General features: G+C 30.5%; 1 protein-coding gene across 1 annotated transcript; it reads left to right on the forward strand.

Annotated features, from left to right (window-relative positions):
- Nucleotides 1-444: 444 nt before the first annotated feature.
- Nucleotides 445-1,354, forward strand: LOC122850904 (putative nuclease HARBI1). The gene is made up of 2 exons (XM_044149959.1): nucleotides 445-455; nucleotides 526-1,354. Exon 2 carries the CDS (start codon nucleotides 548-550, stop codon nucleotides 1,352-1,354), a length of 807 nt encoding a protein of 268 aa, XP_044005894.1. The 5' UTR covers nucleotides 445-455; nucleotides 526-547.
- Nucleotides 1,355-17,086: the final 15,732 nt, after the last annotated feature.

Consider the following 17,086-nt stretch of genomic DNA (forward strand, 5'->3'; position numbering starts at 1 on the left):
TTTTTGGTTAGAATGAGCTTGATGTTTCAATAAGTGAATATATCTTTATTATTATTTCAGCCACAAATAGTTGAAAATGCAAATCATAACTTGGAAATTGTTGCTGGAGCTGTTGCTACGGTTGGTAGTCTTACCACCCTACTTTTTTTGAATGATTTTGATGAAATGAAAAATATTAATAGTGAAGATACTAACAACATTCTAAATTTGTTAGCTCACCTAGCTATTAGAAATGACCCCAATCATATTCGGTTCTATGTCGAAGATGTTTTATGGCAGTGTAGCAACGATCAGTTCCAGTCTCATTTTAGAATGTCAAGGACGTCATTCAATCAAGTTTAAAAGTGCTTATGGCCATTGCTTGATAGTCGACGCAATAGTGATAGACAATTTACCAGAAAATTAAACAAAATCCTAGCTGTAATCTGGATTTTAGCGACCCCAGAAAGCTACAGGTGAAAATAAGAATTTTCAAAATACTTTTTCATTGTTATTAATAAATCATCCTTCCATTTGTATTTCTAGATCTGTTGCTGAACGTTTTGATATGAGTAAGTCAGATTTGTGGCTTGCTTTTGTCAAAGTCGTTTCAGCATTAAATACAATTTCTCCAGAAGTAATTGTATGGCCGAACAGAGAAAATCGTCAACAGACAGTACAATCATTTCAAAATGTCGCTGGTCTTCGTGGCGTTGTTGGAGATGTCCATGGGACGTATATCAGAATCAAAACACCACAAGTATACCCACAATCGTATACTTGTCGTAAATTCTATTCGGCTATTACTTTACAAGGAATTAGTAACAACAATTTGTATTTTTTAGATTGTTTTACCGGGTATCCTGGTTCAGTTGCTGATATTCGAATTTTTCGTCAATCTGATATCTACAACGAATTGACTAACGATCGTCAGTTGTTTTTGGATGATGATCAATTTATCATAGGTGACAAGGCCTATCCACTTGAACCGTGGTGTATCACGCCATGGGTTGCTAATCGTGTTTCAACACCTCGTGAAATAAATTTCAATACAGCTCATGCCAGAACTCGTACTGCGATTGAACGAGCTTGGGCATTATTTTTCGGACGATTTCGTCGTATGCAATATCTTGATATGAGCCGCATTGATCTTATTCCATCGACAATAATTGCTTGTTGTGTGCTGCAAAACATTTGTCGTATGGATCCTAATAGTTTAATAGAATTGTTCGAGCAAGAAGGACAAATTTTTATGGGTGCGGACAATCCAGATAATCAAAATGATAGACATGAGGATGATGTGGCTCCTTATGTTGCTAATGAAACTGGTGAATCACGACGGGAACGACTAGCTAACGAAGTCATGGATTTATAAAACTATAAATAATGATTTTTATACATCCTGGATAATTTTTGATAAAAGCAAGAAAAAGAAATTATTTTTTTTCAGTTCTTGTCGACCACTTGCATCACATGATTACTGGAAAATGTAAAAGAAAATTGCATATATTTTTTAATTTTTATTATACAGTTATTTTTTTGCATACATTATAATATAATAAAAAGCAACATTATTTATCGAAACATTAAATATCTCATCTGACCTATAATTATAACTATTAGTAACTTCAAAAAACATCAATATAAGTATAACAAAATAGAAAAGCATATTAAACAAACTAGGAATGACTATTCATGTCTTTTCTACTTTTTCGCCTACTAACTTCTTCATGGTGTTAGAAATATCAACTAGATATTTCACAGCCATGCCAGTCATTTCCATTCTTTCTTGATGACAAGCCACCATTCTTTTCTCCCTCTCTATATCAGATTTTTCTAATTTCTCAATAAATAAATCTGCTTTTGTTTTTTTTGATGGTGGCAGCTGATCAACCTCGCCAGTTGATTTATTATTTCTTTTTCTTGACAACAAGATTGCTGACACAGGTGTTGAAGTGGACAATTGTGTTGGTAATTCAGTTGAATTATTCTTCTTTTTTTCTGCCGACGAGGTTGATGTGGACAGTGGTGTTGATAACTCTGATGTTGATTCATTGTCACTAGTTGTGTTATCCAAATATTCATAATTCTCATAATCGGATGAACTGTCATCAAAACCATTTTCTCTGTTTTTATTTTCATCTTCAACTTTTTTATATGTATGTAAATTGGCAGAGCCTTTGCGACTTGACGCAATACAAACAGGAGTGTATTTTGGATCATCTTTAAATAACTCATAAAATTCATCAAAGAATTTCCATTTGTTGTCAGCTTTGCCTCCAGTGTTTTTGTCACCTACTTTCTCCATTTCGGAAGCAAATACTTTTTTTAAAGCTTTCCATTTATCGGAAAGTTGCACAGGTGTATGATAGCCTTCTTCATTGGCAACTAGTTTTCACACTTGGGCAGTGGACATGGCTGTGCTTTCAAAATTTGGACGATACTTTGTCCAAAGCTCAATCAAAAAACGCACTTGTGCGTCAGTCCAATTTTTGCGTTATCCTTTTTGAGCTTGAGTCTGTGTTTTTTGAGTACTCAGAGCACTGGACGAAGTACTTGGAACACTGGACAAAGTACTCGGTCCAAACATATCAGGAAAAAACATATTCTTCAATGCTAGTGTAAAAGGTAACCATTGATAATCTATAAAAAAACTACATACACTGTTAATAAATTACATTAGTTTATATTAAACGGTTCATAGTAAAGAATAAATTTACATGCTCACTGTCAGGTCCAAGCTGGACAAATATGTTACCACTCGAATCTTCCATCCATCTATCACCGTTCACTCCTGGAACAGGTACCATAAGTACTCCTGCACCTGTTGATGTGCTTGCTTTTGAATAAGCAGACATTTTTTAAATGATATCTGAAAAGCAGTAAATCAATTGGTATTTTTATATACATAATAATTATAGTCTACTTGTTTATGGATAAACTTGTATCAATCGATAAGGTTATTCACAAGTTGCAAAATAACTGTCATTTATATATATAAATTAAAATTTTACCATGTATATACATACCTTTGATATTCTTTAAACAAATTTTATTTTTCTGGCAAGATTTTACAATAATAAATCTTGTTTTTATTATTAAAAAAAACAAGACTATAATTCGTACTCATTTATGTGTTGCTATGTAAGTATACATACATATGTCAGAGTTAAGTTAACACTAACTCTGGCCAATACGAACGGACGGTGTTATAGTTGGGAGTTAACTTAACCCTCGCAACTCTAACCCCGCCGAATTGCCATTACGAACGGACCCCTGGTCGTGATATCGAACAAGAATTCCCAAATAAGGATATATCAAAAATTAATGGATTAATAAAATGTCGTGTACTTGCACCGTCTGATTTACACATGCCTGTTTTGCCTGTACGTTCGAAAAATAAAAAACTCTATTTTCCACTCTGTCGTACATGTGTTGATACAATGGAGCCAGGTTTTTGTAATCATAATAATAATGAAAGAAGTTTGATCGGTACTTGAGTCACGTCAGAACTCAAACGTGCTTTAACAAAATGATATGTAATAGAAAAAATATATGAAGTTTGGCATTACGATAAAATGTCTATGAATAATAAAGAAACTAATGAAGTTGGTTTATTCACAGAATATATAAATGATAAAAAAAAAAAAAAACCTAGTTTTTTTTACAAAAAGAAGCGTCAAGTATTCGAAATCGTTTAGCTATTTTATTTTTTTAATACAAAAAGATGTGGTACCAAAAAAAGTCAAGAATTAAATATATTTTTAATGCATATAATTAAGTTTTAACTGTTCACAAAATTTTAAACTTGACCCTTCCTGGTTCAATATATATTATATAAAAATATGAAATTCAAATTGGACAAAAAAGGTGGGGTCAAGTTAAAAATTTTGTCAACACTTAAGACTTAATTATATGCATTAAAAATATATTTAATTTTTGACTTTTTTTGGTACCACATCTTTTTGTATTGAAAAAATAAAATAGCTAAACGATTTCAAATACTTGACGCTTCTTTTTGTAAAAAAAACTAGTTTTTTTTTTTCGTTATGATATCACATCTTTTTGTAAAGTTTTAATAATAATATATTTTTTTTCATACTTTGACGAATTAATTTAATATTTATTCTCATGAAGTTTTATAAGGAGAGTAATCGGTGTCGTGACATTGTGTATTAGCTTTTACTATAGGCAGCTGTTGAAGCTCGCGAAATGGAGCAATCGGAGCAAGCCAGTACATATTATTACCAGTAACGGCGATAGTAAGTCCAATGCACAAAGTCACATGTTGTTTTTGTTTATTTTTTGTCCATCAAGTTTAATGGGTTCTTTTTTTTTTTTTTACGTTCATATAAATACAATTAATTATAGTTGAATTAATTCATTGATTAATTTTGATTTTTAAGTTTAAATTATTTTTTTAATTGTCAATTCATATTTATTTCAATTTTCTAATAAAATGTAGGCTAAATGTCAACGATTCATTAATGTAATATGGTAATATCTGAAAAATCTAAATGTCGTATTTTTATCATCACAATCATCATCATCTTGATTCTTAGGACAGTTGAATGTTGAGTTTGGAAATAGTTGTAAATGAATACTGTCATTAATGTTTTGATTTTCTTCTAAATAATAATGAGTCTGAATCTGTTGTTATAATGCATAGCTTTAATGGTGGGGCAAATCAGTATCATATGTTGCATTAGCAATTAATGATTTTCTAACTGATGGTGTTGATAATGCACTTTTTAATTCACCTGATGTAAATGTCTCATTATTATTATTTTTTTTTTTGACAAACTATCTAATGATTCCGTAAATGTCTCATTATTGTCTATTGACATATTATTTGATAATAACATGTATCAACAATTTTGTCATATTTTGTTGATATAACATCAACTAGTTCAGTGAATGTAGCATAATTTGTTTTTTTAAATGAAGTTAAAGTTACAAATTCTTACCATTAAAAACATTTAATGATTCAGTAAAAATATTATTAATTTTTTTTGCCCAATACGTTTAACGATTTAGACGTAAAAGTATTATTTGTATTAGTAATAGTTTTACTGTGAAACCTATCGTCAATTTCACCATTTCAATTATCCAACTTATCTTTAGAAGATGGATTTCTTCCAGAAACATCACTAAACATACTTATTTGCATCATTGATTAAGGTAAAATTTCTGAAACAGCCATTGCTAAACTATCACCAATATCATCGTTACATTGTGAATGTTTCAATCTGAATATGTAAATTTATTATCGTTAATTTCGTTTTTATTAATTTTATCAATATCTGTTGTTGATGTATCTAAAAAAAAATGGTCTGATGTGTTTATAATTGTTGCATCCTCAAAATCAGGTGTTACATTGATAAAAGAATTAATATTATTTGATTGTGGCATATTTAAAAATGCAACAAGACTTTCTAATATAATATTAATAACGTGCCTGACACTGATGGTCTCAACATTGCTGACGCATGTTCTTTGTCTTTTTGATTTGTATTATCATTTTCATTATTTATTTTTATTGATGATTCTTGTTGATAATTTAATTTCCAAACATTATTACTTGTTGGTCATGTTATTTCCATTATTAATTTCAAACTCATTCTTCCATTTTTTTCGGTCTCGTAAAAGTTCTCATATCAATTGTTTTTGTTGTATCGGTCGACAAATCATTAGGTGAACTTACTGTTAAATGTTTTCTTAACCAAGCTTGAAGATTTTCGACACTTGATAATGATGTTTTGTAACTCACTGACAGCAACTATCTTTCATTGTCATCATCAAAATTAATATGTGATATATTAATTACACCATCGAGAAATTCGTTGATAATGATGTCTTGGGCATCATTGTTTTAAATATTATTCACTTTATTTGACATTTTATTATTAATAACATTTGTTACTCAAACTTACTAAATAGTTGTGCATCACAAAAAGTTGAACAAGTCAAAAATAGTATTCAAAAATATGATAGCTGTTTTGCTCTATAGACAGATGCTTCTAGCAGCTGATTTAGATATTCAAAAATCAATTCTTTTACTTAATGTAAAAACAAAAACTCATTAAACTTGATGAAAAGAAAAACAAACAATAACAACAACATGTGACTTAGAAACATAGCTTAAAGCAGCTTACAGTATCATTATTGAATTTGCGCCATCGATGCGATATTGAATACTGTAAATATACCTAAAAGTTTTTTCACACCATTTACTATTCTTGCTTAATTTTATTTTTATTATAAATCGCTCTGGACCGGAGGCAATTATGCTTTCTCTTGCTTTGATTTGATTTTATTTTATAATGTTTGTCAGAGTGCCCTAACTCTTGAGAACAATTTCAGGAAAAACGCAATTTCTAAAACTGCAATTATCCCAACACCATATGGCGCGCGCACCATCGATGCGATATTGAATACTATAGCACCATCGATGCGATATTAAATACTGTACTCATATAAATGAAGGTTCTTTCACACCGTTCTACTATTCTTTCTCAATTTTATTTTTATAATGTTGTCGAATTGCTCTGGACTTGAAAGCCATAATGCTTTTATATAAAATTTCGTTTTGTAATGTTCGTGAGTGTGCCCTAACTTTTTAAAGAAATTCAAGAAAAAACGCAATTTCTTAAAACGATTTTGAAGTTTTAAAAAAAAGTATACATCTAAAAAATCTGTTTTTTTTATGAAAAAGTGTGATATTGATTCAATGAATCGATCAGTAGACATAATATTTTTATCTGATCAATCATATTTTAAAATAATTTCGCAAGGAATTGGAGGGATAGGGTTAGCTTTATGCCGATAATATATAGGCACGGTAGTTAATCTCGTTTCTCCCACTTTTTTTTTTCTCATACTTGACGCGAGGCACTACCGTGCCTCTTGATACTTTTCTTAAAATAAAACAAGAAGCCATTGGGTACCCATCTTGGGTCAAAACTGAATCTGATAAAGATCAATATATCGAGGAATATTTTCAAGCTGATTTTGTTACCTTTATTACTTACTCCAATAATTACAGCTGTAATTACAAAATATTTTAAATAATGGAACATGCAAGAAAAATGGTTTTAATTCCTGAAGACTCGATTAATAAATTAAATACAAACAATGACGTAGGTACTGTTTAAACACTCGGAGATGTGACGTCACGTCTTGATAATGAACTACATAATATTTTAAATTCAAATAAAAATGACGGAGAAAAGTGGAATGAGTATAAAAAAGTTTTAAGACGATTTTCATTTTTCAATAATAATAAGAATAATATTGACTACAGAAATTTAAGTAATGATAATGACACAACATATCCGGAAGACTTGATTATAAAAGCAGTTCCAAAAATTTTTCAAAAAAAAGCACAGGGTTTAATAAAACATATAACCAGAGCAGATAATGGTAATCGATTAAAATGGAATGGTAAAGGCTTGGTTAGTATAGACGGTAAAATTATTCATGGTTCTAGTATTATTGATTCAATTAATGATGCATGACGTCATCGTAAAAATATTAAAGCAAAATCGGACATGATCAGTTTGCACGATTTTTAAAAGATATTCATGCGCCTAAAGATTTTGTTTGCAATATTAGTTCCTGGGAACAAAGCGACATCGATGATGCTGAAGAAGAAGTAATTACACCAAATTTAAGACCACCACCAATTAATAAAAGAAGATTGAGCAGAAGAGAATTGTCTTTTTCTAATAAAGAAATATCTACTGTACGTAAAGTTAAAAAACCCCCACAAAAAACTGTAAAATCAGCTACATCAATTGTGCGACCATCAACAAGGTCATCACAATGGTTAAGCATAAAAAAAAAAATTCACCGAACATTTATTACAACCACAAAGATCCCCTATCATTTTCAGGTGCACGAAATATATTAAAAAAATAACCAAAGTCAAAAAAAGAAATTAAAGACTGGTTAGATTCGCAGAATACTTATACACTTCACAAACCAGTCCGGAGAAAATTTCCTCGTTTACATTATACTACAAAAAATGTAGATGATTTAGGGGAAATGGATTTAGCTGACTTGACCTCATTACAAAGTTATAATGATGGTAATAAATTTTTATCAGTTGTCATAGATGTTCTTAGTGAATATCTTTGGGTTGAACCTCTTATTAATTAATCAGGAAATACTGTATGTCAAGCACTTGGAAAAAATTTTTTAACTAATGGGCGTCGACCGGTGGTTTTACAATCAGACGAAGGTAAAGAATTTTCAAATAAAAATGTACAAAAGTTATTGGATCAGGTCAAAATTCATTTTCGTGTAGCCCGTAACCCCGATATCAAAGCAGCTATAGTTTAACGAGTAAATCGCACACTCAAAGAAAGAATATATCGTTATTTCACGTATAAAAAAACTCATCGTTATATTGAAGTCTTACCTAAAATTGTACAAGCGTATAATAATGCAACATCCATTCATCAACAAAAATGACCCCAGCCACTGTCACTATATACAATGCTGAAAAGGCACGTGAAAATATAGAAAAACAATATACAAATGTGACAAAAAAAAATAATAAATACCATGTTGGTGACTATGTTAGAATCAGTAATGAAAAGCAATCTTTCAGTTAAAGTTATGCCAGTTCTTGGTCAAAAAAATTATTTATAATATCAAAAGTTTATATTCGCCAATCTTTACCTATTTATGAAATTAAAGATTTAAAAGGTGAAGAGATTTCAGGTTATCTTTATGAACAAGAAATAACTAAAGTGAATCAAAATATAAATGAAGAATATTTTGATGTTGAAAAAATTCTTGACACACGGGGAAAAGCACTAAAAAAGAAATATCGTGTTAGATTTGAAAATTATTCTAGTGATTTTGATGAATAAGTACCAGCAAGTAATTTAAAAGATTATGTTCAATCAAGATTTCTATATTACACTTGCTACTAATAAAAATAATCAATTTATTCTAATAATACAACAGCGGCATTTAAAACACAATTACATCGTGCATTTAATCTTGAAGGGAGCTGGTCAGTTTTATTGAGTGAAATAGTGAGTAAAAGTGAAGGAATAATTAATATTGATCTTAGTAATAATAATTTAAACGTAAATATCGAAAGTGGTGTATATCCAAATACAGATAGTATCATTTGGTCATTTAATGAAGATAAAAATTTTATACAACATTTTAAATTAGTATATGATACTCGGACACGTTTTGTTACTATAATAAAAAAATGTAGTGTAAAAGATTGCAAAAAACATAAAATAAAATTAACCAGAAAAATTGAAAATATTCTTGGATTTACATACCAAGCTGAGGGTCTTGTTTTTACTGAAATTCAACACGTTTTAAAAGCAAATGCACCAGTAAGCATATTACGTGTTTACTTTATATGTACATTGTGATATTGTTTTTCCTCATATTATTGGTAAATCTAATAGGCAAGTACTTCGAGTTGTGCCTTTTGACTCTAGTAATTATCAATACGGCTCGTCGTTAATTAAAAAATTTCAACTATATTATTTTTCCTTATCACGTTACTCATTTGACACTATTACAATAGATATAAAAGATAGTTTTGGTGGCCCTATCTCATTTGCATACGATCCATTATTCGTGACACTTCATTTCAAAAAAAATAATGAAAATGTATATTCAATATTATGAAAATCAAGTTGGTGGTGGGGCACTGATACATCAAGTACATTTACATCAACGTGGTCAAGGGATAGGAGGTTTTCTTGGTGGTCTTTATAGAGGAATATTGCCGCTAATTGAAAGTGCATTGAAACCACTTGGGAAAGAATTATTATCAGTTGGAATGAATGTTTTGGGTGATGTCATTACTCGTCAGAGCAATTTAAGAGATTCTCTTGATAATTGTTTGACACAATCTGGTAATAAATTAAAAAGAAAAGCCATGGATGAACTAGATACATTTTTAAGTGGAGGTGGAGTTGGCTATAAATGTAATTGACAAAAGACAATAACCAGTCAGAAACGTATAACTTCTGGAAGACAACGTTCCAAGAGAAAAAAAAATGAAAAAAGTCGCGGTATTGTCAAAAAGAAAAAAAAGAGTTGTAAAAAAAAAGAAAAAAATTTAAAAAGGTGGTGGGAAAAAAAAACAAAAAATTGTGAGAAAAAAAAAAAAGGAAAAAGTCAATTGATATTTTCTCGTCATAATGTCATTTCTTCATAGTCATTCTTGTGAGTGTAGTAAATCTGAATTGGATTTATCTACAATACCACCTACTCAGACTACTGTTGAAGAGTCTCACTGGGTTTATTACAATCCAGTCACAACGCTCACAGACGATTCACCAATTGAATTTCATATTCCAGCTAATGGAGAAGAATATATTGACCTGACACATACTATGTTAAAGATAAGATGTAAAATTACAAAAGAAGATGGAACTGCTGTTGTTGCTGCTGCTGTGGGTGTAACAAATAATTTTTTACATACAATGATTAGTCAATGTGATGTTTTATTTAATCGAAAGTCAGTCTCTGGATCTAATTCTTCATATCCATACCGTGCATATATTGAAACATTATTAAACTATGGATCAGATGCATCAAACAGCCATTTACAATGGGACTATGGGTTTTAGATACTCCAGGTTTCATGAAAGCACCAGTAGGAGCTGCTGCTGGAGCACAAAATAAAAGATTGCAAGATCTATCACTTTTTATGACTAATGGCAATCAATTTGAGATGCTTGGCCATTTGCATGTTGATGTTTTTAATCAAAATAAATTTTTATTGAATGGTGTTGAGATGAAAATAACTTTAACACGATCAAAGAATGAATTTTGTTTAATGGACAACACAGAGGATGGAAATTAAAAAGTAAATATTTTAGAAGCATTGGCTAAAACGACTGCAAAATATCCTTTGACTAGAGTAGAAGTGAAGAGTTTTATTTTAGCTCTGGGTATATTATCAAATTCACTCGACAATATTATACTAGGAAGTTTACCAAAAAGAAATGTTCTTGGTTTAGTTGATAATAGAGCATTTAATGGTCATAGAAAATTTAATCCATTTAATTTTCAACATTTTAATTTAAATTTTTTGGCCTTATATGTCAATGGAAACCAAGTTGGTGGTAAAGCATTATCTTCCAGTTTAAGTAATAATATTCATGATGCTGAAGCCTATCAGACATTATTTTCTGGAACTGGTATACATTTTGCTGATCATGAAATGAAAATTTCTCGTTCCAGTTTCACCAAAGGCTATACTTTATTCGCATTTGATTTAACACCTGACCTCTCTGCTAATGATAGCATGTACTGGAATTTAATAAAAAATGGAAGTCTCAGAATTGAGGTACAATTCGGTGTCGCGCTTGCTCAAACAATAAGATGTATAGTGTATGCCGAGTTTGATAATATTATAGAAATCGATAGTACACGTCAGGTACTATTAGATTATAGTAATTAAGAAGGGGTATACGTATATAGAGAGCTACTTTAGTTAATGTTATTCAGTCATAAATATGTCGAAAGTTTTAATCATTGATATTCAGTGTCTCGTTGGATCTTGGAATGAATACTACCCGAAAGAAATTTCTGTCTCGACATTACACGATAAATTTATTAGTCATTGGATAAATGGTCCACCTTTTGAGTACTCGAAACTTGAAAAAGAAGCTCGTCGACAAAACAATTGGTTGATAAAAAATTATCATAAAATTGATTGGGACACATCTGAAGTATCTTACAAAAATCTACAACCATTAATTGAAAAAATTGGAGAACTTGGTAAAAATATTTATGTGAGAGGTAAAGAGAAACGTATGTTTTTACAACAATATTTGCAAGAAAATTATATTATTAATTTAAAAAATATATCACCACGCTTTAGTTTATTACCAGCAGACAAACATTATTGTTTATTTCACGGAGTAAATTATCCTAATTATACTTGTACTCAACAAAACGTTTATAAATTAAAAAATTGGTTAATTGGAAAAAAATTAATTATACGAAAAAGAAAAAGTGGAGACGACATTGACATAGACGTAGTCTTTAATTCTTTTTTCAATACAGTCAAAGAAACATTGGTATGAATACTATTCAATTAGTTGACGCATTACCACTCACTGATTTGACAAGCGCAGAAGTTTACGCTAGTGACCGATTACCTCATATATGGCCGAAACCTTGTGGAAGTATTGTCAATCTTGATAATCATAGTCAACCAGGATCCCATTGGGTGTGTTTTTACGTCAATAATTTGGGATATGGACTCTTCTTCGATAGCTTCGGACCAAGAGATCCCCGTTTCCTTTACGCTTTCAAAAGAAATTGTGTCATCCACGAGGACAACAATATACAGCTGCAAAGTGTTACAAGTAATTGTTGTGGTCATTGGTGCATTGTTGCTCTTCATTATTTCGCGAATGGCGGGAGACTCGACAGATTTCTCCGATTATTTACGAATGATGTTGAACGGAACGACCGATATATTTTAAGAATGTTTAAAAAAATAGACGTAAGAATTATGAACATAAGAAAAATTTTCATTTCCTTGCTGGTAGTGGATCTAAAATACGATCATCTATTTGTAATCGAAATTAAATAAATTAATTAATAAAAAAACATGTGTGGAATTTTTATTGGAAAATAAAATAAGTGGTTTATAAATTGGGGGGAACTGCATCCATTGGTTCAGAACTCTCCTCCCATATTACATTATCAAAAAATGTACCCAGGTCGTCTTTTACGACTACTAGTTTTAAATATGACGTTTTCAGTAGAGGATAGAAAACGTAGATATAATCAATATATTTATCGTATAGAAGAAACTAGACAAAAAAGTATATAGCTATCACCCATAGCAGATATTTGTGATCCATCCATTATATTTAATCCATCTCCAACTAAGTTTTTAGTATTATTTGAACATAATTGAATGTCATTACGCGACAAATACGAATTATAAAGCTCTAGGTTAATTTTATATATTTCATCTTTAAGTCTTGAAAGAACTTTTGTTAATGACGAATCTATTTTTTTTACCTTACCAGATCGAGTATCTTCAAATGCCAACATAATGACAATTATATACATATATTATTAGTATTATTAAATATTGAATATTATGAAATATAAATTTTGTATGTTAAATATTGTATTTGAATAATTTAATCTTATTTTAAAATAATTCAATATTAAGTTTTAATTTTAATATTAGTTTTAAAAAAATTAAATATTATTTTTTCATAACTGAAGAATATAAATTTTTGGATAGAAATTATTGTTATCAATTATATTAATAACAGTAGTATCGTTCTTTATATTGTTGATGTTAATGGCTGGTACATGTATCTCATAAAATTTTTCTTGGATAGCTCTTCATATATTTTTAGCAATTTTAGGGTATTTTATTTGAAGACTAAAAAAAACTTTTGAATGCAATAACAATTGCGTCAAGTGTTGATTTAGCTTTATAATTAATGTTATGAATAACGACAATAGATTTATTTATTATCTTTATGACGATATATATGACGACAATGACGACAACTACTGGCTGGTTAGTAAGCTTAAATTGCTCCAAAAACTTGTTTAGAATGGGTAGTTAGAAAAAAAAAAACAAAAGATGGGTGCAACGAAAGTAACGCAATGAAGATAGGTAATTATAATTAATTTATTAATTGAATTATATATTTATCTTTTGTTTTTTCCTATTTACTGTTTATTCCCTTAACTACGATGGATTAAATTATATATTATTATTATTTTTTTTAAAATGAATTAATAAATAGAAGGACTCGGAGTTAACTTGAAATTTAGAAAAAATAAGAAGCCCTGTGGTCTAGAGGTCAAGGCTTTTGCCTGGTAAGCAAAAGACCTGGGTTCGATTCCCGGCGAAAGTAACGCAATAAAGGTAGGTAATAATAATTAATTTATTAATTCAATTATGTATTTATCTTTTGTTTTTTCCTATTTACTGTTTGTTCCCTTGACTACGATGGATTAAATTATATTATTAAACATCAGACAAATATACAGGCAAGCAATACTTCTCTTTTAATGTAAATTATTTTAATCAAAACATTATAGATTCAGTTAAAAATAATTATTCATCACAATTCATAGAAGATAAAATAAAACCATCAAAGAAAATTAATCAATAAGTTAGATATGATGAAAAAACAATGTACAAAAGCACAAGAATATATTGGACAATTACCATCACCAATATCATCAGCAATACCAGAAAAACTAAATGCTTTACATAAAAAATATCGTGAAGCATTAAAAAAATACATTAGCTGGTTATTGTCTACCGAATCCATATCATTTGCCAAGATTACGTGAATTGAATAAAAAATTTATGGATTTATGGATGGTTGAAAAAAAATACGTAAATTAATGAAACTTTATGAAAGATAGTGTTTACAAAATAAAGATGAGCTAATATCACGTGGTATTAGACGTGTTACATTTGCTGCATTACAAAAACGTCAATTTCCAAAATTCTCTACATTTCGTCAAAGAAATGGTTTTATCAAGGATAAAATATATCGTCATTTAGAACCAAGTCGTGCTTTTTAACTTGAATTAAATCGTATGGAAGCATATGATCTTGAGGCATTACCAACGTCAAATCAAAAAATGCGTTTATATGCGTTTTTATGCGTTTATGCGTTTATCTTGGACAAGCTGAAACTCTAAAAGGACAACAAATAACTGATTGTAGATTTTTTATATGCCCGGGAAAAAATCCCGAAGATATTCAGAGATACAGATAAAAATATCCACAGATGACCTACTTGTTTTTATCTCTAAAGACATGCGCAGGCCTTTCTAGGTCTTTGCATACTTTTGAAGATATTCAGCGGTGTGCATAAAAATCACGATCACGATCGCTAGGTATCTTTAAATATCTTCGAAGATCTGAAAAAATCTGTGGATGTCTGCACAAACATGAACGAACAGGGTATCTCTAACGGTACGACCCAGCCTGTTTCGTGGGTTGGAATCCGGTTATTTTGAGGTTAAGTTTTTATAAGGTTTCTTCGTGGTTGGATAACGTTACTTGCCGATTGCAATGTGCGCAAAAACAACTGTCTCTAACCGCGTTCTATAAGAGTTATTCTGAGGTTATGTGAACCGATGACCAGTTTGCTGTAACCATTATTTAACCGTTCAATAACTTTGGCTGGATTTCGGTTACTTTGAGGTTTCCCCAACGATATGACCCAATCACTCTCGTAAGTTGAAATCAGGTCAAATTGAGGTTTGGAGTTCAGCTTCCAGTTTTATTATATTAAAGTGATTTGAACAAGGTTTATCAACGGTCAACCAATGGTTACCCAGGGAAATATCATCAGATCAAATCACATCAAATTTATTCTGGCATATTCCAGATGAAGCCAGATAAGGATTATTGGACAATTTCAGGTCTGACTCGATCTGCCTAGATCTAACTTGATCTGGATAAAAATTCATTAACTTAATGAAAATAATTTCGAATTAGTCAATGCTCGATTGAAGAATTTGGTGTTTAGCTTTTTATAGTTTTAATGAAATGCAATTAAGAATTCTATATTTTTACGATAAATAGTTGACCTCACTCGGACTTAAACTCAGTGCGTCTGGCGGTGTGAAATTCCAGAGCCTTACCTACGTAACCACGGCTGTGATTATAAAACATTCGAAAAGCTGGTCTTCTTAAACATTCATTCGCCCGTGATCTAATTTGATCTGAGTGCAGATCAAGTTTTATCAATTTAGATCTAGACAGATCAAGTTCGATTAAGTCAGATCCGAACAGATCAAGTTTGATTTAGTCAGATCTGATCAGATCAGATTTGATCTGAGCGCAGATCATCTTTAATCTGGTTAGATATAATTTGATCCGGGTCCAGATCGAATTTGATTTAGTCAGATTTGGTCAGATCAATTTTGATCTAGTCAGATCTAGTCAGATAAGATTTGATCTGGGTCCAGATCAAGTTTGATCTAGTCGGATGAAGTTTGATCTGGTTTGATATAGTTTGATCTAGTCAGATCAAGTTTGATCTGTACCCAAATCTGTCTGGATCAAATCTTATCTGAGCCAGATCTAATTTGATCGAATTTGATTTAATTTAATCAAATTAGATTCGATTTGATCTGCCCATTTTTCCCTGGGTAGTTCTAATTTGGTTATTTTTAGATTAAACAAGGATTCGGTTTCGGTTTTTTTTTACGCACATTCCAACCTCGAGGTGACCGTCTAATAACGGTTCATAAAGGGTTGGACTGTACCGTTAGGCATATTCTAAATTTTTTCCGAGATATCTTTCAAGATATTTAGTAGTAAATATAACATCTAATGTTCTGATCGCTGGGTATCTTCAAAGATCCGTAACGATCTGTGCATATGTTTACAGATATTATCAAATCGGGTATCTGCGGGTATCTTCTGGATTTTTCCCCGGGCGTTTAATAACTCGAGTAGAAATTAAAGTCAAGTCCTGATCAGGATCGGATCAGGATATACTGATTTCAAATCCGGGCCGGATCCGAAATGGATCAACATGGTAATGTTTTTTCGTAAAGTTCGGATCCGGATGGAATCAGGGTATCCTGATGTTGTCTTCAGGATGAAGTCAGGATACATGATCCGAAATGTATCTAGATTCCGTATTCAATCCTATTCAAGATACATAATCCGGACTGGATTTAGAAATAGAAATATGATTCTGAAAAAAAAGTTACAATTTTCGTTAATCAATTATTTTTTTCGTTATGTAATTTATATGACTGTACACACTTGTAGTACTGAGTAATGATGAATAGACGAACATGAAGGTACCTAATTCTTTTTGAACTAAAACCTAACTTAAACTACTTTGCTGTACGACCAAGATTCGAACCCTCGAACGCAGGACTAGAAAATTCAAAGGCGCAACACTAATTCACTGAGCCATTTTGACAATCGATATCCGGTGTAATTTTTTTGTTCTTATAAATTGCTGAAAGTGATTAATGAATAATTATGCTAGTAAACAAATGAATAAAGAAAACGCATAAATTATTATCGAACAACTAAAATTATAAAAAAAAAATTAAAAATATAAATACTTTTTTTTGCGTATTG

The sequence above is a fragment of the Aphidius gifuensis genome, linkage group LG3 (genome assembly GCF_014905175.1).
Source record: "Aphidius gifuensis isolate YNYX2018 linkage group LG3, ASM1490517v1, whole genome shotgun sequence".
Classification (NCBI taxonomy): Eukaryota; Metazoa; Arthropoda; class Insecta; order Hymenoptera; family Braconidae; genus Aphidius; species Aphidius gifuensis.

What these genes read in the sequence shown, in the direction of transcription:
- LOC122850904 (XM_044149959.1), top strand. Translation starts at nt 548, where the DNA reads ATGAGTAAGTCAGATTTGTGGCTTGCTTTTGTCAAAGTCGTTTCAGCA.